The sequence below is a fragment of the Pyrus communis genome, chromosome 10 (assembly GCF_963583255.1).
Source record: "Pyrus communis chromosome 10, drPyrComm1.1, whole genome shotgun sequence".
Classification (NCBI taxonomy): domain Eukaryota; kingdom Viridiplantae; phylum Streptophyta; class Magnoliopsida; order Rosales; family Rosaceae; genus Pyrus; species Pyrus communis.
Window position 1 is genome coordinate 20,707,822 of NC_084812.1, and position 24,487 is coordinate 20,732,308.

At 37.3% G+C, this 24,487-nt stretch overlaps 3 protein-coding genes across 4 annotated transcripts; 2 read left to right on the top strand and 1 right to left on the bottom strand.

Annotated features, from left to right (window-relative positions):
• Positions 1–7,692: 7,692 nt before the first annotated feature.
• LOC137747144 (serine acetyltransferase 5-like) lies at positions 7,693–11,279 on the top strand. Of its 2 annotated transcripts, none has more exons than XM_068487173.1 (3): positions 7,693–8,064; positions 10,050–10,473; positions 10,652–11,279. In XM_068487173.1, exons 2-3 carry the CDS (start codon positions 10,108–10,110, stop codon positions 11,141–11,143), a joined length of 858 nt encoding a protein of 285 aa, XP_068343274.1. In that variant the 5' UTR covers positions 7,693–8,064; positions 10,050–10,107; the 3' UTR covers positions 11,144–11,279. The 2 variants fall into 2 exon arrangements, with proteins under 2 accessions (XP_068343274.1, XP_068343273.1); XM_068487172.1 differs by having other exon boundaries at positions 7,695–8,064; positions 10,047–10,473.
• Positions 11,280–11,650: 371 nt separating this feature from the next.
• LOC137747145 (uncharacterized) lies at positions 11,651–14,665 on the bottom strand. The gene is made up of 5 exons (XM_068487174.1): positions 14,481–14,665; positions 14,274–14,323; positions 13,713–13,818; positions 13,569–13,627; positions 11,651–12,041 (listed from the first exon to the last, which is right to left on the bottom strand). The coding sequence occupies exons 1-5, from the start codon at positions 14,592–14,594 to the stop codon at positions 11,990–11,992; spliced, it is 381 nt and encodes a 126-aa protein (XP_068343275.1). The 5' UTR covers positions 14,595–14,665; the 3' UTR covers positions 11,651–11,989.
• A 5,700-nt stretch (positions 14,666–20,365) lies between these two features.
• Positions 20,366–23,633, top strand: LOC137747142 (putative pentatricopeptide repeat-containing protein At5g37570). The gene is made up of 5 exons (XM_068487169.1): positions 20,366–22,520; positions 22,857–22,933; positions 23,041–23,146; positions 23,241–23,380; positions 23,477–23,633. The coding sequence occupies exon 1, from the start codon at positions 20,588–20,590 to the stop codon at positions 22,265–22,267; it is 1,680 nt and encodes a 559-aa protein (XP_068343270.1). The 5' UTR covers positions 20,366–20,587; the 3' UTR covers positions 22,268–22,520; positions 22,857–22,933; positions 23,041–23,146; positions 23,241–23,380; positions 23,477–23,633.
• Positions 23,634–24,487: the final 854 nt, after the last annotated feature.

Sequence of the window (24,487 nt, forward strand, 5' to 3'; positions counted from 1 at the left end):
AGTTGGGCTATGTTCCACGAGAGTAGAAGAGTTCTTGTTAATAGTGAAGAATTTACACAATACATAGGTTCAAGCATAATCACCATGAGTGGGTTCTAATGATGAGTTAAAATACAATAATGATATTAGCGATTAATTGTAGGAGAATGATCTCCTTTTATAGTTGAGGAGAGTCTTTGGCTTTCGTTCGCGGTCGATGTGGGACTCTAGGAGTTTTATTTTGATGTTGACACGTGTTATGTTGGGATTGGCATCCTGATTGAGAGAAACCTTATGCTTCGGCATGGGTGCCTCAACACGAATCCTTCAGTGGTCCCTGAAGTTATCAACTTGACTAATGCTCGATAGTTTTGGGACTGGTGAAGTATGGTATAAACAGTATTCCCCCAAGTTTTCGAGTAAGGAAAACTTCTCGGTTGGGGACTTGAAAAACTCAAGTCACTGAGTAATCACGAAACTTTCGATTACCAAGTCTAGGTTACAGAGCTGGATTTACATATGTTCACACATTTTGGACTACTCATTATTCTAATCTATTCTAAAAGGTATGGTTCTTGGATAACTATCCATCATCAAGGAAAACGCCCTTTCAAAAGCATAGTTAGAGGCATTTATGGGACCATGAATTTTTTAGGGTTGGAGTAAAGCGGGTCAAAATACTATCGCCTATGTAGTCCAATCACGGACTAACCGACTCTAGCTAGGCTAAGTCGTACAAATGGACCAGTAGTGCTACCACACAATTTGAATCCCATAATGGTAGCCAAGGCTCGCAGATCTTGTCAAGAATGACCATGCTTGTTCCGCAAGACATTGGATATGGTTTGGCGACCTAATTTCCTATTATCTTGGAGATTCCTACAATTTAGGGATTAGCTTAAGCCTTAAGTAATCAAAATCCTACAAGGAAGGAATATCTTGCTAGATATCCTTTATGATTTTCCCAGCTTTATGAGGATTCATTATCCTAAAATGATTCATTCACGATCACTATAAATACACTCAATATAGGGTTCATCAAAGGTATTTAGATATCATGCATATCGATTTCGCTCTCTTGCCCACTGCTTGAATTCCATAAACCTTGAGTAACTAGACCGTTGGAGAACCTTTGGCCGGTACCACACTGGTACCTTGGGGATTTCACAGTTCATTTGTTCTCTTCTTGCAAGTTGTTGTTCAAGCACTCCTCCCTAGATGATGGTGCGCCAATTTGGTTCCAACACATGTTGTATTTGTCTACCTTATCATCATGGAAAGGTTACATCAAATAAAAATCTCCACGGCCTATTTATTTCCACATTTGTTTCTTACTTGATAACTGATGCTGCTTGTTGACGCCTAACATGCAGTAACCATAGCCTCTCCAGGATTAGAAGAGGCTAGGCTACAACTTGTTCAATTCTGAACAGAATGACTCTCCAATTTTGTAATTTGAATATAGAAACCCAAAACTATTCCAAACTTCGTACTCCAAATTTAAACTTAGAGATTTTGCAACCCTACCCATGGTATCTAAAAATGAGGAGAAGAACCCATCTGTCATGTGGCAGAAATACTTGGTGTTTGAATTGAAAGTTGAAAGTAGGACACACACACGAGTTCTTTTATTTTTTGTTTGAAACAAATTAATAGTTTGACGTGGAGTTTAAGTAGAGATTGTGGGGTGCGAGGGTACTATTAAAAAGTATGTGGGGTGAGTTCAACTATATGTGAATTACTAATAAAACAACTTTTTTTTTCTTTTCTCACCACCCTATTTATCGCCAATGGATAAGTTTAAATTTTGAAATCTATATAGTCAATAGACACAAATCTCAAAATTTGAACGCATTCAATAACATTAAATAAGGTGACAAGTATTACCATCACTTGAAAATGGTGTGCAAAAATAGACCCTTTAATAATAGATTATACGAACATGACATGCATGATTTAATGGTCTAAGAAGTTAAGAATTAAAGACCTCGTTCTAATAGCTCACCTCACGTTCCCAAAATCTCAAAACTGGCCCTGCACAAAATAATACTAGCATTTGAGATCATCAACCTTGTATTTTGAGGTTTTTCTTGTTATATTAGAGGGCTGCGAACTCTTGTTGCGAATTAGAGGGTTCAAAATCTAGATGTATCATAATTCTAATCTCATATTCCACTACCGCTCACCACTAGTGTCAACCCAAAGGATTCTCACGGAGTTCATACATATAATATACGTCAAGAATCTTATACGTCTAATATTATAATGTTGTCATACTATCACACACAAAAAGTTTCATATATATATACATTGAGGATATTAAGTTCCTTATATTAGTATTTGGTGGGAGACATATTCCTGCAAAGGTATGAAAGTGCTTTATCATCTTCAGTGTTTTGCTTCAAGTCCGCTCTAATATATCTTTTCATTTATTGATTTTGCTTGAAATTTTTTGGACTAATTAAAATAGTTTTAAAGATCCCCTTATAATGATAATTCTTTGTCGTTAATTAAGGAACTGAATATTGAACATACATGTATGAACTAATTAAAATTGTTTTGGAAGAACTTGAAACAATTTTATTAGATACTAAATGGGCAATTGGTGATCTCTTCCTTTCCCCTGAACCCCTAAATAAAATGGTCCACCTTTGTGAAAAACTAAAGTCACTAAACGCAACACATAGTACATGTATGGCCTTACAAGTGCAATGGTTGTGATTCATGATTCTATCTAGCTTGCTTATTTTGTCTGAGTGAAAATAAAAGATGTAGAAGTCATGAAGAAAACTTGTCTGTCTCATTCTTATTATTTTGGTGAGAATTAAGGTTGATAAGTTTTCTTCATGACTTCTCCAGTTTTTATCTTCAATTGGACAAAATATACAAGTTAGTGTCCATATTTTCATTCAACATTCATTGAATTAGTGAGTTGTCTAGCCAAACATACCGAAGCATTAAACGAGACCAAAAAGTTTTCTAGTAAGTAATAAGACAAGTTAGGGTACTTTTAAAACTCAAACCAACGCATGATATATAGATAATTGAAATTCACTTGCTGACAAGAGATGATAAGAATTAGGGAGTGGACGGCCAAAGATTGGTAGAATCCGATAATAAAAAAGGAATAAAAACACATTTGGTATATAATGTAAACACTCCATGTTTACAATATCAGCATCGATGAAAATATCGATATACAAATTTGTGAATATCGATATCGATTTTGATATCGGTTGCTTTCGATATAAATGATGAAATTTAAAATGAAACTTTGAGAATGTCAAACACTGGCTTAGACAAAATATAAAACTATTTAACGATATGTCAGAAATATCGGCGAAATCTGTTGCTTTTAGCTAAATTTAAGAGGATGACTATTGTTATGTCTTTGACTTTCTTCCATATCTTTGTTTGATTTTTTGGATATTTCTATAAAAATATTGACATTTTCGAACAAATTTTAGACATTGTCTACACTTGGTATTTCTAATTAATAAAAAAAATTTATTTTGTTTCGAAATAAGGAGGACAATTGTGATAGTGAAAGTCAAGCACTTTTGGGACGTTCTTCACTCTGATTTGAGCCCCTCCCCTCGAAACCCCACTTAACTATTGACCGAAACATATCTTCTAGTTTTGGAATTTTTTTTCTGGAAAAAACATACAAAAAATCAACTAGATGTTCTACAAATCTCAATACTCAAACGGTAACATGACATCATCCAAACACTAGTTAGCAATAGCTAGCTAACGTCAGCTGAAGTCATGTACATAGACGTTGGAATTTGAATTTTTTTTAGACAAAATTAAAAAAAAAAAATTAAAAATTCTAATTTTGTTTTCCCTATAAATACCTAAGCCATTTCTACACTATTTCTCACACTCTTTTCACCATTCCATACTATTTTACCTCATTTTATTTCAATTCTTCACATTCTATTCTCTTACCTCTTCCAATAATCTTTCCTTTAATTTTTTCAATAATTTTCAAATGGCCACATATTCAACCAAAGAAAGTCTTGGACCCAAAAAGAAGATGATGTTCTTTGCAGGCTAATTGTTGACCCTAAAAACTATCAAGCCTACGTGGCGCATAGGCCGAGTAACTAATGAGCTAGCTACGTCCCTTGGTTATGTGTGGGGCATGCCAACTCGACGGCCAAGCTTGGCTGGAAAGTAAAATGTGTTGATGTTGCGTTGAGTGCGCTGCTAACTTCTTGATCTTGCGACTGTGCTCGAGGAAGGAACACGTCTTGGCGTTCGGGTTCTAGAGCTTAAAGACAAGGCTGCTAGTTTTGCGAAGTTCAATATCAGATTTGACTTTTAATGTGCCGAATGTAGTAACCTGGTAACACCTCACTTCGTCGAGAAGGCTGATGAGATGACCTCTACCAACAAGGACTTGTAAATCCTTGTCGACTGAGACTTGGAGAGGTAATCAGTCGACTTCGAAGCAGTCCTATTTATCCAAACTAAAAGTGCTCTGCGATCAATTGACTCTATGGTAACAGTGTTGTTTATCCAAACTGAAGATGTGTTGGCGAAAAAAAGAAAATAAAGATCTCAAGGTTGTTAAGAGGTTTCACGTAGAGCGAGAGTTTGTGCATGGCAGTTTGTGTGTTGAATTGGAGGGGGTTTAAATGTATGCTCCCTCCTATATTTATAGTAGCGAAACTCTTCATAGCAGGGCAAAAATCATACTTGGATTAGAACTTCTCAACCTAACCTGATTAGGTTTCGACCAATCCTAACTCCGAAAAGACTTTGAACCAAGCTAATCATCAAACCAAATTCATCTCCTAAGTCTTAGTCATGTCAGACTCCTTTCCACGTGGCATCTTCTTGGCACATTTGTCCTCTAATAATGACTCCTAAGGCGTGTAGACACTAAAACGCTATTTCGCCATAAAGTCACCATCATATGCAATTGGGCAGCCTTGATTTGCGAGCTTTTCGGCATCCCTAAGTCATGCGAACATTGAAACGTCCATTCATCATAAAACTCGCTGTCACATATAATCGTGCACCCTCAATTCGTGAGTTTTTCGGTTCTAGACTGAAAGGTTGCTCGTTGACTTTCCCATAATTGCTTTCTTTTTTACTGATCGTGTCTCAATGGTCATGAACTTCGTAGCTTTAACACTGGGTCTCACCGAGCGTGCCAAAATGTTAACCGTAAAAACTACTAAGCCTATGTGGTGCGCATGCCAAGTAACTAATGAGCTAACTATGTCCTTCGGTTATGTGCGGGGTGTGCCAACTCGACGGCCGAGCTCAGCCAAGGAGTAAAATGTGTTAATGTTACGTTGAGCGCGCTGCTGACTTCTTGATCTTGCGACTGCGACTAGGGATGGTAATTTTAACCGTTAAACCCGATGACCGTGGATAACCACCCCGAATAGATTGGATTTGGATATGAAAATTTAGGTATGGTACGGATATGGGGAAAAACCATGAACTTTATTTGGTTATGATTTTGGATATGGTTATAGGGGTCCCTAATCCATGTCCATTCCCAAATCCAACCCGAATATTATATATATATATATATATATATATGTGTGTGTGTGTGTGTGTGTGTGTTTGATATATAATATAATTTTATTCAATTTACCGAACCCTCCCTATATTAATTCATTATGTATGCATCAAACCCTATACTATCTTTATTATGCACCAAACATCATGCATGGGGCATACCAACAACCTCATCAATTCAATACGCTTATTGTTATACTCAACCAAATTAATTCATTGAATCATTTTATATATCAATTATCAAATGTTACAAGTTTATCAAATTCATCTCTCTTCAAGAGTCTCACTGTCAAGAAATTGGTGCATGCTATCATGAACAACTTCAAATATATTGTTATGTTTTTTGTAATTGGATGTTGCTACTTAATGACGGAATTAGTATCTACTCAAATTTATAGTGCATCAATTGGATGAATATAATTTATTTTTTTTTGGACGAAGATGGATATAACTGATAACCGATTGAAAATCCGTTACCCGGTGGATATGGTTATGGATAATCTCCGATTGTTAATTTGCGGTTATGGATATGGTTAATTTTCATGGTTATGGGGATGGATATAGCATTTCCGTCCCCAAACCGAACCGTTGCCATCCCTAACTGTGACCGAGGAAGAAACACGTCTCGACCTTCGGGTTCTAGAGCCTGAAGACAAGGCTATTAGTTTTACGAAGTTCAATATCATATTTGGCTTTTAATGTGCCGAATGTAGTAACCTGGTAACACCTCACTTCGTCGAGAAGGCTGATGAGATGACCTCTACCAACAAGGACTTGTAAATCCTTGTCGACCGAGACATGGATAGGTAATCAGTCAACTTCGAAGCAGTGATGTTTATCCAAACGAAAGGTGCTCAGTTGACTCTATGGCAACAGTGTTATTTATCCAAATTGAAGATGTCACCGGTTGCCTTTACGATGTTGTTTATCCAATCTGAAGATGTGTTGACGGAAAAAAGAAAATAAAAATCTCAAGGTCGTTGAGAGGTTTCACATAGAGCGAGAGTTTGCACAAGGCAATTTATGTGTTGAATTGGATGGGGTTTGAATGTATGCTCCCTCCTCTATTTATAGTAGTGAAACCCTTCATAGCCAGGCTAAAATCATACTTAAATTACAACTTCTCAACCTAACTTGATTAGGTTTCGACCAATCTTAATTCCAAAAGGACTTTGAATTGAGCTAATCATCAAACCGGATTCATCTCCTAAGTCTCAGTATCCTTAGCCTCTTAAGACTCCTCATTGCACTAGTTCTCAACTACTCCGTCCTTATCTAAACCAAGTCATCCTACAATAGGATTCGGCCGATCCTGAGTGGACGGCCTGCAATGATTGGACGGCCCATGACAATTCTAGAAGAAAATTACTGTGCCGAGAACAACTCCTAGCTCGGCCCAAAATAATATTTTGGGCCCAAACACTTATAGATGAATTTCGGAAGATAGTGTCAAGGGTGTTTCTCAAACAAGTGAAGGCATTAGGACTCGTACGTCCAAAAAGTACTATGAGTTCTACAAAGGCCCCACTCCACTGAGCCCTAGAAACCACAAGAGTTGTTTTCACGATGGAAAAAAAAAAAAAAAAACATCTTCATCCAAGTTTGAATAAATGGCATCAAGCTGTGATAAGGGCCAAAAGGAGATATGACAGCGGAGCCAATCTATACGACAAAGTAAGTGTTAACACAAGGTCTTTTAAATATTTAAATTATATTACATTTAATTTCATAAATTAATTTCCTTTCATTTTTGTAATTATATTTTCTAGGAACGCCAAGCGGAGCAATTGTATATGGATGACATGAAAAAAACCTTTACTCATCAAGGTTGTTGGGAAATTTGTAAAAGGTGGGTGTTATTTCAAGATTCACCACAAGAAAGATTTGGTTCTATGCCGATGTTCGGAAATGTTTCCTCAAATACAGTTGGGGATGAACAAGTATCTCTTATCATTGAAGAAACAAGGCTATAAAATCCGTCTCCGGGTCTCAATCTTCCATACCTAGGCAAGAAACAAGGGTAGAAAATTGAAGGAAAAGGGCCAGGAAATGAGGAGTTAGCCTTTCAAGAGGAAATAGCCTGCTCATTGCGATTAATAGAGGAGCAAAATGTCATTGATTTGGAAGAAAGGAAGCACACGAAGAACGGGCAAAACAAACATAAGAAGAGCTACTTCTTCTCCCCTCACTCTTTTTCTCGATAGAAGAGCTACTTATCTTCTTTTATAGCTAAAACGGTCGATCGGTTCGGATTTATGGATCAATAGGCATGCGGATCTATTGTTAAGCTTATTAGCTTACACTCGCGAAAAATACTTTTGGGAAACTGACCCTCACTCTCACTCTCTTGCTTTTCTTTGTTTATCAACATAGACGATAACGTTAGTTTGCCGTCAACTCCGTCAGATAAAAATTAAAAATAAGAAGAAACTTCGGCCCTTACATGCGGTGATTACATTTTATCAATCGTCAATCCCATCAGCCTCCAACCTTCACCGGCAACCGGCGGTCGTCCCCGGCAATCTGATTATCGGCTCCTGTGAGGTAATCTCAATTCACGAACACGTTGAACACAGAATTCAGTTTGAATTTCAATTGTAGTAGAGTTAGTTGATTTATCTTTACTTTTTCTCGTCATTCGTTGAGCTTTTATTTCTACTTGTTTTTCCTTTTGAACCATTTACAACCCGAATTTGATTTTTCTAGCTTGCATAAAGCTTTTGAATTTTGAGAACTGGGTTTTATTTACTTGTAAATTTTATGTAGTTTTTGAAAGAGATGTTCTGTTGGTTGGTGTTTATAGGGGTTAATGATGATTTAAAGGCCGATTGTGTATTACAAGTTTTGTTTAGCAAATGGGTTTCTTGATCATATTCTACTGACTCAAGAGATTATAAGGGTATTAAAGAATCTGGTTGAAGATAAAACAAATTGACTTTCTCTAACTTTCTGTAATATCTGGCGCTGTTAAGTTAGAAAGTTTAGGTGCTCTTAGTTATGAGATACCCTGGTTGTCTGTTTAATTGACATTTTGAGAAGCTGAGAGAGACGGAGAGATTATGATAGCATAAGTTTTTCTCTGCTCTGTAACATATCCTGCTACTGCAATTGCGACGTAAAGATAACATTCTGAAGCTGGCCAACTTTAGTTTGAAGTTCCGTTTGAATACTTTAAACAAGGAATGTCTTCTTGTTCCACATAATTATATTGCTGCCTCGGATCATAAAATTCAGTTAACAATGAAATCTTTTGGCATCATTTCATATGAATCTTTTTTTTTTTTTTGTCTTAGCAGACTTTGAGTGCCCTAAGTCACATAATGACCCAATTATGCTATCATTCTACTTCCATTTTTGCTATTAGAGTTTCCCTATTTAGACATCGTCAAAGAAGCTGTCCTAGTTGGAGCACGGAACCTTATTGTGAATCCTCTGCATTTTTTTTCTCGCTATTTATCTGCATTCTCGGTCTTGACAGGTCTTTGTTTCTGTCCCTTTAAGGGTTTTCCATCTCCCCTTCACATCTTGTCATTTCTTGTGGATGAAGTGGGTTTATTTCGATGCTCTAATAGGAAATTTCTGACACAGCCAATTTGGACAACCGGGTGTGGGCAGGAATTGATCGTCCTCATTATCTATTATGTCTTTTCGTTCGATGTTGTTCAAATGCATAATCCTGCCTAAACAAACTTCTGTCAAGGAAACAGAAATTCTCAAACAAAGTTGATAAAAAACAATTCTAATCAAGTAACTTGTTTAATTTGTCAGCAGAATGTGATTCTTAAAGTCTTTGAACTATTATGCAGCTCTTCAAGAAAGTGAAAAATAGCAAAGAGATGCAACATACAAAGAAAACATAATATCTTCAGTTAACCATCTAGCGAAGTGTGTATGACATGATAACTGATGCTCTTCTTTTGACGTGGATGCTAATATTGGGTTACATTTGTCAATTTAAACACAATGGAATTGATGTTCATATATCAATGGGATTTGGTGAGGTTTACTGGGAATAGACTTAACTTTGCATTGTGTTCTTTCATTTATGGGGCTATTTATCTACAATAGGTAATTTTCACCAATTCCATCACTTTTGATTGTTGGTGTATTGGCCTAATTATGTTATGTCGGATGATTAGGTTATTTGATCATTAGGAGGTTCGGTTGTTGATATCATGTGTTTCTTGCAAATCGGTTGCCATCTGTTTTTCAATACATGGGATTCAAACTAATAGTTGCTAATGATTATCTGTTTTCTTCAATATGAGCACGTTTTTTGAAAATGGTCTAGGTATAATTCTGTAAATAATATTCCGGTTGCAGTTTTGGGTTTTATTTTAGGTTTGCCCCTTGCAAACATGAATTGATAGTATACTGTATATGTTTCGAATGGCAAGATTAACTTCATGAAGTTAAGTTTTTTGTTTAATGTCATGATCATAGGAAAAGTAACAATATAGTGATCTGTGTTTTATTTATGATGGTAAAGTGGACTAACTTAATTTTGTGTGGTCATTTAATGATAGAAGCGGTGTCATATTCTAGCATAAGTTTTACGCCAGTTCCACCCCACCATCTGTGGTCAAGATGCCAGCAGGCGAGCTTTTGCACGAGTCATCAGAAGCCGAGGGCGAGGTGCGGGTGTGGGCCCAGATAAAAACTGAGGTAAAACGTGACGCTGAGTCTGAGCCAGCACTTGCAAGCTATTTGTACTCGACAATACTCTCGCATTCATCATTGGAGCGCTCACTGTCATTTCACTTGGGGAATAAGCTGTGCTCGTCTACTCTCCTCTCGACACTCCTCTATGATCTATTCCTCGATGCGTTTTCCTCTGATCCCTCTCTACGCGCTGCCACGGTAGCTGATCTATGCGCTGTACATGAACGTGATCCTGCTTGCGTCTCATACTCTCACTGTTTACTCAATTACAAGGGCTTCCTGGCCTGTCAGGTAAATAATCAAATTCAAATGTTGAATTCAAAGTAACTACTAGTTTTCAAATTATGAATTAGTTTAATTTTATAATTGCCTTTTGGATTAATTTTATATAATAATCATGAAAATTGCTATAGTTCGGCTCGTTTTTCGGAAATTTTAAGAAAAGATAATAGTTTGTGTCATTTGTTAGGCTCAGCGAGTAGCGCATAAGTTGTGGAGTCAGTCACGTAAACCACTAGCACTAGCACTCCAGTCACGAATTGCGGATGTGTTTTCCGTGGACATTCACCCAGCTGCAAGGATCGGTAAAGGTGTTTTGCTCGACCACGCAACGGGCGTTGTGGTTGGGGAGACAGCAGTTATAGGAAACAATGTGTCAATATTGCACCACGTGACACTAGGTGGGACGGGAAAGGTGGGTGGAGACAGGCACCCAAAGATTGGTGATGGTGTACTAATTGGTGCAGGTGCAACAATTCTGGGAAACGTGAAGATCGGTGAGGGTGCAAAGATTGGGGCGGGGTCAGTGGTGCTTATCGATGTGCCACCGTGGACGACGGCAGTGGGGAATCCGGCAAGGTTGGTCGGAGGGAAGGAGCGGCCCTCTAAACATGAGGATGTGCCAGGGGAGTCTATGGACCATACCTCCTTTATGTCTGAATGGTCTGATTACATAATTTGATAAGTTTTTGCTTTGGTTATGTTAATATCATGTGAAGCGAGTCTGAGACCTATAATCTATGACGTTTACCTCTGTAATGCTACAATGCAGTCAACTGCTCTTTTGTAATGTATAAATATTACAGAAGTTGTTTTCATGGGAAAATCTCAAGGGTTTGATTCAAGGACCTGATTACGGGTCGGGCTCAGAACCGTATGTAGCGTGACTGTATACACGTTATAGTCGGAGTAATACGGTATATAAAGTTTTAGAAGCTATGAAGGGGAGAGATGGAAACAGGGGAGTTGGTTGATAAAGCGGACTAACAATCATCGAAAGCAAGTTCCAGTTGCTCAGAAATTGTATGCTGTTGTTGTAATGTATTTTTACTCCACAATAAAAAGAACACATTCGAGCAACTTGTTTTCCAAGTAAAACTCTCTCCGTCTTAATAGTGATAGAGCAATAATACCTCCATTTTCATCTGTAACAAGATGAAATGCAGATGTTTGCTTTCTCATACTGAAATTCAAAAATATTGGTGTCCCGATTATGATTAGGCTAACCTCAGTTTCGTTCAAGCACATTATAGTAACTATTGAACAAGTCAGAAACATTCTCGTAATCATACGGATAATTTCCACGTCGGCTGAAGACAGAACATAAGCCGTAATGTCAGACACTCTGGACAGCCTGAACCTGGTGTGCATAGAACATTGCACTACATGCAAGGGGAGACAACCAAGAGATGACTGGGAAATGAAGTACGACTTCTGTGTTACCTGTTTTCTTCTTTTTCCAGTGGAGAAGAAATCCATGGCTTCATATGAACTTATTCTACAAGCATTAACATTGCCACCTGAATATTTAATAATTAAATGTACCCTTGATACCCTCAAGGCTCTCCCCCAAAGATAACCTGCAAGGCAACATGAATCGAGAGTTACAAAACAACCCAAACTAATTCGTCAATTACCATGATGCGGTTATGTATGTATGTAAACTGTCTCTTAAGTCGGTGGGAAATTGCAAGATTAACATGAAGAGGAGAAGCTAGAAACTTTTATGAAAGCACCAAAATGATCAAATGCCGCGATTAACCTGACTAAGCAGGCGGAAACTTAAAGAATAGGGCAGAGGCAAGCAATCAGCCAATAAGGCTTGAAACATCTGCAGAAAACATTCCTATGCTAAGCCTGTTTGCTTACGACGACATGCAGCTCATCCTTTTTTATCGCCAAGCACACAAACAGGCATATAGTTTTTGGATACTATATAATAAATTACACTGATATAAGTAGCCTAAAAATTTACTCGTGTATATTGTTTATTTAAGAGAAAAAAATGTGTGCTCATAATTTTTCGGTTACAAGGGAGAAAAAGAGAAAAGCAAACTACTATCCAGCTCTGGCAACACCAGAACAATTATCAACAGTAGCTTGTACTAAATCAGGAAAGGCTCCGCAAGCTCTTGAAAATCCATCTCACTTGTTAGACCCAACTTGGCTAACCCGTAGGCTGCAAAATTGTGTTCTCTATGAACATGTTGCAGCTTGCAATTCCAGTTCCCTTGAATCAAATTTCTACACTCCGAGACAAACACTGTAAAGAGGATGATTAATGCTAGCAAAACCACGAATGAAGATTGACGACCAAAGAAGAATCCACCTCCAGAATCAGATGAGAAAAGTTTCTTGTTATAGCCATCTTCAAACCATAATACATTGCCCAAAGCTCAGTATGGAGAAACTCCCCAACCCTTTTCTTAGCAATAAAACCAATAATCATTTAACATGCCAATCCCAAATTAATCCTCCACTACCAATCACCCCGTTGGAACCAAGCCACGAAAAGTCTAAAAGGAGAAGGTTGCCAAGCTAAGAAAGCCTGGACATGGTTGGTTTATTAGAGGTATCAACATTGGCCAACAAGCCTGTTTATACCAGCAAATGTGAAACCCAACCAACACTAATCCCCTAAATTGCCCCGACACTCAACTACAAAATGCACACCAAAAACAAACTTTTCCTTCAATCAACCCTTGTAATGTTGTCTAAAAAGTACTGCAAGAAATTTCGAAGTTTTCTGTATTCATAATTTCATATACTCCTGTACAAGCAGACAACACTATATTCCAACAAAGACTAGGCTTTTCACCTTCACAGTGAACCAGTTGGCAAAAGGAAAAAAAACAAAATAGATAAAAGCCCTTATGAAGGAATAAGAAACTCGGTGATTTGATGTTCCCGGTAATTTTTTGCATTAACACGTGTTTCCTCTGTTAAAAAATTCTATCTAATGTATCCACAAATGAACCCTAACAGAAATCCAGCTATGTAAATAGTTTGTAACCGTGGTCTTATGAAATCCTAAAAAAATATAATCTTCACTTTGCGCAAACTGAATTAGCAATAACATTTCATATCCATAAAGACATGGAACTTACTTATGCATACAATACTTGAACTCTTGGCCCCTAATCATATCTTTTTCACCTTCTTCGAGCTACAATGAAAACACACCCCATGTAAAATAAGAAATGTAACATGTCGAATCCAATAACAGAGAATCTGAATATTATCCATCTTACCGGATCACTCTCGTAGATAAGCTCATAGCAAGTCGGAGAAAGGCATCGCAAAGCACAATTCTCTTTTGCTATCAAAGACGACTTGCAATGCCAACCCCACAATCCGCTACTCCGATCATCGAAAACAAGGAGCAGTCAGAGACTACTCATTTTCAAAAAAAAACCCGCGTGCCAGTCCATCATCACATCTCTTAAAGCATGTTGCATATGCATTGAAAGAATTTTTCTCAAGCAGTTTTAATTCAATACAGTTTGCAGGTAGGCCATATCACTCATACAACTACCAAAAGCAGAAATTCTTGTTCCATTAAGTTAAAACAATTAAAGAATTCTTGTTCCATTCAGTTAAAACAATTAAAGTAGGGAAAAATGATTTCTTTAATAAATATAATTCGAATATTTTGGTGGGGTTAAATCACATCGCACTCTAATCACAGATCCATTGCTTAAAACAGAAATTAAACTCTTTCTAATTTTCTTGTCACAGATTTTCTAATTTCCAAGGAAGAAATAGTAAATTTAAGAAAATGGGAAAAAAAGGAGAGAAGGAGGTGGATGTACCTCTCAATGTCAGCATAACACTGGCTTTTCTTCTGCCTTGCCTCCATATCCTGTCAAATATACCAAAAACAAAACCCACCATAAATTAAGAATTAGTATTCAAAAATAAAAAGGCCCAGAAACATTGAAACAGATCAGAAATTAAAAGAAAATTGACAGAACAAGAAGAAGAACAAGAACAAGAAGAACAAGAGGAATTTGGAATACAGAGATTGGGCGATGAGACTTGGCATTTGTATTGGTGGGAGAGAAGAGCAAGAATACTAGTAGAAGAATTAGAATTCTGAGCGGGGAAGAAGATGAAGAATTCTGATTTGTCATTTGTCTTCTGTTTCTTGTTTCTTCTTCTGCTTCTGTTGGGAGTTCGGTTGAATTTAGGACAACGATGTAAAAACAATTATGTTATATTTACTTATGTTTAAATAAATTATGGGTTGTCCTATTTTTTAGGGAGTTTTAATGAAAAGAATTTGGGTCAACTTTTTTTTTAATAAAAAATCATCCACCACTTTTATTTAATGAAAATAACTTAATATTTAATGAAAAGAATAAAAGTGTTGTAATCTTATAAGTCATTCAATATGTGGATGGCCAACCCACTACAACTCAGTACAACTCTACATGTTTGTCCACTAATCCACTTGCTGCCTCATACTTCCATATAAAATCACACACAAAAACACAAAGCCTTACGGCAGAAAAGAAAGAGGAAAGAAGAGAGGAAGAAGGGAGAAGTCACAAGGCTCATGGTAAAGAGAAGAGAAAAAGAGGAGAGAATAGAGAGAGTTATCTTTGTAATCTTTTTACTTCAGATTATAAATGAAAGCATCATTGCTGCTCCGATGACGTACTCTAGTCACACTGTTGAGGAACCTCATAAATTTTGTGTCTTATTTTATTTATTCCACTACACACACCATCATTTTTACAACACGTTATCAGCACAAGAAGCTCTCGTGTCAGTGGAAAACACAAAGCCACAAATCATGTTCACCTATGTTGCCTGGAATCTCAAAGATAAATATATATGTTATTGTATGACTGTATATCATCCTTTGCAGAAGCAAAAGAGTACAGACTCAACATTCGTAAAGAATCTGACAGCCATGTAAACAGCCTCGGAACTCAAAATTTCAGACCTCAGATTGAAATACTTTCTTCTTCAAAGTTATTCGTCCGCCCAGTACCTACAACATATCAAATTTTCAGAAAATTCCAACGGTGCAATCATTGCAGATGCCTGAAATACCAAACTAGTTTCCAATTTCCGCAAAAAATTGGACAGGCACCTTATGAGTACCAAAACTCCATTTCGGTAGCTCAGATCAAAATTGTTTCTTCACGAAAGTTGTTCGGTATCCTCTTATCCATATCATACTAAAATTTGAACTAAATATAACAGTTTGTTCTTCTCATAAGTTACAGACACTCTTGACTCCAAAACTTATGAGAACCGTTTTGATTTTTTTCAAAACTCACCGAAGGAGGAACACCAATTGGAAATTAGTGTTACTATTATTTCATGGATAACTAAAATGACTTCGAACTGTGAAATAATAATAATAAAAGTAAAAGGGATGAAATAAAAGAAAATGGCAGACCAAGAAAAAGAAAAAAGCAAAAGATGAGGACTTAATCATTGCATTTTCTGTTTTGGCATATTTATGTGCATGGTATTGATTTAAAACCCTATCACAAGTTCTATATATTTATAGTGGGTAGAATTATTACCCTTGACCTTAAAGCTTTAATATTTATGTGAATGGTATTGAATCAAAGCCCTTATCACAAGCTTTATTTACTTAAATGCAATTTATTTATCATGACTGGAATTACCGCATATTGCTTTAATTTATTTATTGTACTTCTTTTTGTTACGATGAATGCATATTGGACCCAAAGTTCCTTGATCAGATCAGAACCTGAAGTTTCTTAATCCTCATCACATAAAATGATTGGACCCGAAGTTCCATCATGCAAAAAGATCAAGCATGAAGTCCCTAGATCCTCAAGATCGGACATGAAGTTTCTTGATAAGTACCTTAAGTTTGAAGAGTCGAAGTGCCACAACTTAATTGTAATAAAGGCTATGAGAGTCCCAATTCATAGGCTATTAAATAAGGACCAAAAGTTCATTGATGTATGATACATTTTGCTGGAGAGTTTACATCTCGAAGTTTTGATGAGTATTGCATGTCATTGGGCAATCATGTTGAACACCATGTTCCTCATGTTCATATTCAAAAATGATTGAGTAGAAGTATTTATTAAGCGGATGAAATTGATTACCCACGCTCTGCTCATGAAAACGAGATTGCAAGTTTTTCTACATGTGGACATACCATTATACATAATTCACTATTAAGTTTGGTTGAGACCAGTTACCAACCATCAATATTTCTCAGTACAACTCGTGTTTGGGCACCAGCCAAACATTACACATGTACGAGTTTTTGATTATGTTAAGACAACTTTTTTAAATGGTGGTCTCAATGAAGAGATATATATGAAATAACCAACTGGATTCATTGAAAGGGGGACGGAAAACATGGTTTGTAAACTTAACAAATCAATATATGGACTCAAGCAGACCTCTAGACAATGGTATAAAAAAGTTTGATCAAGTTGTGACAGACTTTGGTTTTCTAAAGAACAAGATTGACAACTACATTTATTTCAAAATGGTAAAGTTCACCTTTATCTTTATGGTTCTCTATGTGGATGACATTTTACTTGCTAGTTCTAATGGTCATTTGCTTAGAGAAACCAAAAACATGTTTTCCAGTAGCTTTGTCATGAAAGATTTGGGGGAAGCACACTATGTTTTAGGCTTTGAGATTGCTAGAAATTGGTCCAAAAGATGGTTAGGGTTGTCACAGAGAGCCTACATTGATAAGGTTCTCAAAAGGTTTAATATGGAGAATTGCAGTGGTGGAGATTTACCACTCGGCAAAGGTAATAAGTTGTCATTATCTCAATGTCCTATAACTGATTATGAAGTGCATACCATGAAGGATAAGCCTTATGCTTCTTTAACTGGTAGTGTGATGTACGAACAAGTTTGTACCAGGCCTGATTTGGTTTTTGTGTTAAGTGTTTTAGGAAGGTTTCAATTGAATTCAAGGTTGGCTCACTGCAATGCTGGCAAAAAGGTGTTGAGATAGTTAAAAATGACTCAATTGTATGTGTTGTGTTATCATCATGTTGACGATCTAGAACTAGTATGTTATACTGATGCAGACTAAGGTGGATGTATTAATGACAGAATGTCTACCAAGGGCTATATTTTTTCTAATGTGTGGTGGTGCTGTCTCATGGAGGAGCAAGAAACAAACTACAAGAGCAGTATCCATTATGGAGTTTGAATACATTGGCTATTTTGAGGCAATGAAACAATGTAACTGGATGAAAAACTTAATTTATGAGATGAAGATTATGAGAAGCATTGAAAGACCACTTAAGCTTTACTGTGATAATACATTTGCAGTATTCTTTGCTAAAAACAACAAAAGATCAGAGGCATCAAGACTTATGGATATTAAGTATTTGAAGGTTCAAGATAAAGTAAGAGAGGGTGTGATTCACATTCAACATATCAGCACATATAACATGGTTGCAGATCCAATGACAAAGGCTTTGAATGTTATAGTCTTCAACAAACATGTACAGAAAGTAGGTTTGCAGTCAACATGTGATTTAGTGCTAAAGGTTAATGTCTTCAAGATGCTTAACGATTATTCAAGTGTTTAAGGTATCTGCAGTGCCTTGTGACCAAAGAAATATGGGAGTATTTAATTTGCATGCAATTCTTTCCCAAGAATTTCGTTCTCTCGAATACAACATAGATATATTGGAGTTTGATTTGTTTGTGGTTTTAGAGTTCTGACATTGTATTCAATGTTGAATAGCTTTAAAACTCAACTGGTGAATTTTCAATATGTAGTTGTTACAGTCATTGAGAAAATGCAATCAGTGATCACATTTGTACATATATTTGTAATTCAGAATAATGAATAGATTTTGCTCATGTGGGAGAATGTAAGAAACCCTAAAATGTAGTGAGCTTCATCAGTTCATGTTTAGTGCAATTATATAGAACAAAATGGTTGTATCTCATTTAGGACTTATATGTGCAACTCGTACATGATTAGAGCCACAAATGAGGGAAACTTAAGTTGCAATAATTTGAATTTAGTAGCAGTGAAATAGATAAACTGCTTGTAATTGCATACTTGATGGGAGGATGAGTTGCAGTACATATAAATATCACTTTGGTTTCTCTTCTCGGGTGTGTATGATCCTTCACGAAGAAACGGTCCCATTGAGTGTTCTCGGATCAATTTCGTAACCAAGAGAAGAGAAGACAAGTGATTAATTTGCTATCAATGTCTTCTTCTACAAGTACGTAAACCCTTACCACTTGTTATAATCACTGCATGCATAATAATGTAATAATTGCAGCAGTTATCACTTAATGCTATATTTCTAAACTAGGGTTAGGGTTTGATTGTTAACGATCCTTATACATATAGTTCCTACAGTAGCTTGATAGAAGATAAAGCCCCCATTAGGGATGCTCTGAAGGCTGAGGTGAGGGGGACAGTGCACGGAAATGGCAGAGAAAGAGATGAGAGATAGTGTAGTATGAAAGATGAGTGAGGGAGAGAATTTGTACAATTTAAAGTATAAAAAGACAGGGACGAATAGAATCTCAAAAAAGAGAGAGAAGGGTAGGGGACACGGGACAAATATGTGGGCCCTAGTGGCTCACAAAACAAAGTTATTGAATGCAAAATGGAAAAATAATTACGAACGTAAAATTACCTAAATACCCTTGACGTTCAAAATTCGTAAAAACTTCGTTTTAGCTTCGAATTCAAATTCGCTAGCGCCTACACGTTCGCATCGACGAGTGCAACGTGAATATGTTAAAAGAAAATTTCCTACATGTCATTACATGAGAGTCAACGTTTTCACGGGTATTTTTGTAAATTTATCGAATTAAAACGTAATATTTGAGACGGTTTGTTACACATGACCTCTAATAGTGGGTTTGCAGGTTTGAAAGGAATTATCGATCTTGCACAAAAGATGGTTGAAACAAAGAAATATCATGCTTACCCATTATTGTACTTGCTTTTGACACTAGCACTCATCTTATCGGTTGCAACTGCAAGTGTAGAGCAAGTCATTTCTACTATGAACATTGTGAAGAACACCTTATGCAATTGAATGGGTGATTTGTGGATGAATGATTGTTTGGTTGCTTATGTTGAGAATGATATTTTTAATAGTATAGAGGACGAGGCTATCATGCAACGGTTTCAAAATATGAAAACTCATTGAGAATAATTAGTGTGATTATTAGGAATATGTAATATTATTGATGCTATGTTATTTTGAATTTTGGTTACTTTTCACGTATATATTATGATGTTTTGGTTAGTAGTGTTGTAAATACTATCCGTTTAATTTTTATTTTTTTTAAACATTTGTGATAGACTCCTAACTCAAAATCGTGGTTCTGCCACTCAGAAACAACCAATTAAAATTGGGTAAAATTATGATTTTGGGCTGGGTGGAGGGTGGTTAGAATTTGGGCTCAATGGGTTGATGCTTCAGAATCTTTTTTGAATTTAATTTGAAGATTGTATTTTATTTTCATAATTTATTATAATTTTAATTGGTTGTTTGCCTACATGGCACAAATTTGACATTATATTAGTAAAATGTACAATTGACAACCAAATTAACAGATTGACTAGTTGAGTTATGAATGTATGATATTGAAACGAATTCGTAAGTTGATATGCATGACATTGTAATGTTCAAAAGACAATACTTTGCCTAAAACAAAAAAATTTATGGGTTCTTTATGTGATCCGAACTTGAGAGTGATAATATAATTTAACCATTTTGTTTTTACTGACACTGACGGTATGTACTTTGTGTTATGTAATTTTTTCTCCCTCGAGAGAACCAAATATTGTGATCGCATCGCGCGCGCGCCCCCCCTCCTCCTCCGCCACGTCACCCTTTCCTTCTCTTTGTAGTTTGTGCACAAACAACGCAGACAGCCCCGCGCGCAGTGAGACTGAGGCTTCCCCAGAAAATATTCTCTGCCTTTGTCACCATTTTCCCAGTGTTTTCTCGGCAACCAAGCAAGTTTTCCCTCCGATTTTTATCTCTCAGCTGTTACATGGCCATTAAATTGTACCATAACATCTTTAGGAAAACTGAGAATGTGTTCCTTGAAGCCGATTCCAAAAGTTGAAAGTTAACGGTGTAATTGGACTTGAAACAGAGAGAGACCCATGCCTACAATCCGCCTCTACTCATCGCTAGCTCCGCCCAACAGCCGCCGTCCCACTTTTCTGCAGCCGTCAATCGCAACGTTGCTCAAAGCCTGCAAAACCCAATTCCATCTCCAACAAATCCACGCCCACATTGTACACAAAGGTTTGGAGCAAGATTACTTCCTCATAACCCAGTTCATCTGCCTCTCCAACGCCCTCGCTTCCCTCTCTTACTCTGCCGCCGTCTTCGACCGCGTTCTCAGCCCCAACACCTTTCTCTGGAACTGTCTGATCAAAGGGTACTGCGAAAGGTCTGGTTTTTTGGGCATTGTTTCTCTGTTTGTTCGAATGAAGAGGGAGGAAGGCCTTCCGGATAGGTATACGTACCCGTCTCTCTTTAAGGCGTGTGCGAGTGAGGGGAGGGTAAAGGAAGGAAGGGCGATACATGGGTCGGCGGTGCGGTGCGGGGTTGATGGGGATGTGTTTGTAGGCACCAGTTTGATTGATTTGTACGGAAAGTGCAGGGAGATTGTTTGCGCTCGCAAGGTGTTTGATAGAATGTCTGAGAGAAGTGTGGTTTCGTGGACGACTATGGTTGTTGGGTATGCTAGTGTTGGGGATCTGGTGGAGGCCAACAAGCTGTTTGATCAGATGCCCCAGAAAAATGTGGTGTCGTGGAATGCGATTATTAGTGGGTTTGTGAAGATGGGGGATTTGGTTAATGCTAGGAGTATCTTTGATCATATGCCTGACAAGAATGTGGTTTCTTATACAACTATGATTGATGGATATGCCAAGTACGGAGATATGGCGTCTGCGAGATTTTTGTTTGAGCAAGCCCCGAGTAAAGATATCGTTGCGTGGTCAGCATTGATATCAGGGTATGCTCAAAATGGTCAACCTAACGAGGCTGTAAAGATATTTCAAGAAATGAGTACGAAGAATGTTAAGCCCGATGAGTTTATAATGGTGAGCTTGATGTCAGCTTGTTCCCAAGTGGGCTGCTTGCAGGTGGCTAAATGGGTTGATTCTTACCTGAGCCAGAGTTCCGTTGATGTTTGTCAGGCTCATGTTCTCGCAGCTCTGATTAACATGAATGTAATGTGTGGGAATATGGAAAGAGCAACACGTTTGTTTGAAGAGATGCCTAAGCGGGACTTGATTTCGTATTGTTCTATGATACAAGGGTTGTCAATTAATGGTCAAGGGGGTCAGGCTGTTGACCTCTTCAGACAGATGCTAAATGAAGGTTTGGCTCCGGATAAGGTTGCTTTTACAGTCATCCTGACAGTTTGTAGTCGGTCAGGGCTTGTTGAGGAGGGTTGGCACTTCTTTGAATCATTGAGACATAAGTACGGTTTAATACCCTCTCCTGATCATTATGCATGTATCATTAGTCTTCTTAGCCGGTCAGGACGGTTAAAAGCAGCTTATGATCTTCTACAATCAATGCCTGTGGAGCCTCATGCTGGTGCTTGGGGTGCACTACTTTCAGCCTGTAAGCTAAACTGCAATGCTGAGCTAGGAGAGTTAGTTGCTCATCAACTTTTTGAGCTTGAACCCCAAAATCCTGGTAATTATGTGCTATTGTCCGATATCTATGCAGAAACAGGCCGCTGGTCTGATGTTTCTGCAGTGAGGACCAAAATGGAAGAGCAAGGGATTAAAAAGATACCCGGTATCAGTTATTTAGTTTAAAGCGTGAGCTTCTCGGTAACTCTCTTTATGCAGTGCCTGGAGTGTATACAGATGACACACCATCTTCACTAGCGTCTACATCATGGAGTTGGAATTAATAAAAAAGATTTAGTTCTACTCCTAGCTTATTGGTGCTTGAGGAACCAAGTTGCCAAGGCTGCCTTCTACGACACTCCTTATTGCAAGCTTCAAGTGGGATTGCATCCTGAGAGGATGGTAGAGACAGAGACATAAATGTTTTCGTACAAAGGAGGTATTGCACCACTTGTATTTCAAAACTTCTGAGTTCATCTGTGGAAGTTGACCAACTTGAAGCTTATAACATCAGTTTTGTAGTTAGTCTATTCAAACTCTGATTTCCTATATTGCCAGTGCTGCTAATAAGTAGTCCTGTGTAATTAAGGACTTGTCGATTACTCACTTCCATAAAAATGGCATAATTTGATCCCTTTTATAGACAGTTGTAATAAGGCGACCATAAAGTTTTAAATATCAGCTTCAGCAACCTTATTTTATTTTTAAACTGTAAATTAAGTAATTTAATTTGTTAACATGAAAGGGGAAATGTGTGCTCTGCTTTGTTTTTCAGGATCTGGAATACTATTATGGGGACTTTGACATTTCATTTATGCATTTTTACTCGCACAAGGGCTTCAAATGCAACTGGTGTGTGCTTTCTATCCACTTTGTTTGCTTATAGATTATATTAACTCTATGATTTCCTTTTATATGGTTTATGACTTTCGATATGTTTAACTAATGCATTGATGCAGTTTATTAAGAGAATCTGCTTCCCTTGAGAGCTTAATCCGGGATCAACTATCAGCCAAGCAACCTGAAGCTTATGAGTGGTTTATCTCTAAGCAAGTTCCGTTGGTGGTAACATCCTCTGCTTTTGAATGCAACCCGTGCTTTACTGCTAAATGGATTTGAGGATTATATAGATTTAATGCTGCATTCAATCTGCTTCCAGGCCTAGTAAGGGAACGCACTTGGGGTCTAGCAACACAAATGACACATCTCTCCTCATGCTTACACTGACTGACTGACATGCAATGCTGCAATTACAAAACTTGGCCAAGCAAAAATTTCTTGCCCTCAATTCTTTGTTAGGTAGACCATAGACCTGGAATTTTTTGACAGATGATACTTAAGTTTGACATTGCTTTGTTGGTTTGGTTGTGGATTTAGTTGTTTCCATATGTGCAGGTTCCTGATTGGGGGCAGCATCGTATACTATCCTCGGCTCTCATCAATAAGCTCTTATTGATTGTATGTAGAGGTAGCATGTAATTTCATAACCATCTTGTGGATAATGCTTTGTGGTTCAAATATGATATCTAATGATACATAAGTTCCACATGTAGACCTTGGGCATCATAATAGCTGCACTGGCTTCCATTTTATCCAGGCAATTCTGGTATCCCTTGGGCATCCAAATAAATGGGAAGGACCTCCCAATTATGAAACAATCCCATAAGTTTTAGAAGCTTGTTTTCAATGGATGTAGAGTCTTATCAAATACGGTGAATGGCTGGAGAGCCCTTCTAATGTTAAGGCAGTGAGATTCTCTTCTCATAGCCGTAGCGCATAATTTTGACAAAGTTCTTTTTATCATCATTTTTTAAGCACAACAAATTAGTGGACATATGGAAGAACGGGGTACATTAAAGCAGGTTAATGACCAAAGTATCTCGTAACTGTTTTTAAATAGTTTCTACTGTAATAGTAGAGCTATTAGGACCAAAGATTCCATCTCCCCAAGTAGTTTTTTTATCCGATCGGAACACTAAGTTTGTCGCCTAATAGTTGGAGATTGTCGTATAGCAGTTGGAGGATTGCACCTTTTAAACTGTGATGCAGGAATGAAGTGATGAGAATATACCATTAACATTGTGCACTATATTTGACGCATCTTTTGTTTGTTTTCATGGCATTATTTCTGCATATATCAAAGCTATAAAAGATATGTATGATAAAGTAAGGACTGTCGTAAGAACTTACGAAGGATAAATCGAAAGCTTCCCCATAATTGTAGGGTTACATCAAGGCTGATCTTTAAGTCCTTACCTTTTTGCATTGGTAATGGATGAGTTAACGGGACATATTCAAGTTGATATTCCTTAGTGTATGCTTTTCAAAGACGATATAGTGTTGATAGATGAAACTCAGGAAGGAGTAAATGCAAATCTTAACCTTTGCAAGTTCAATGCAAATGGA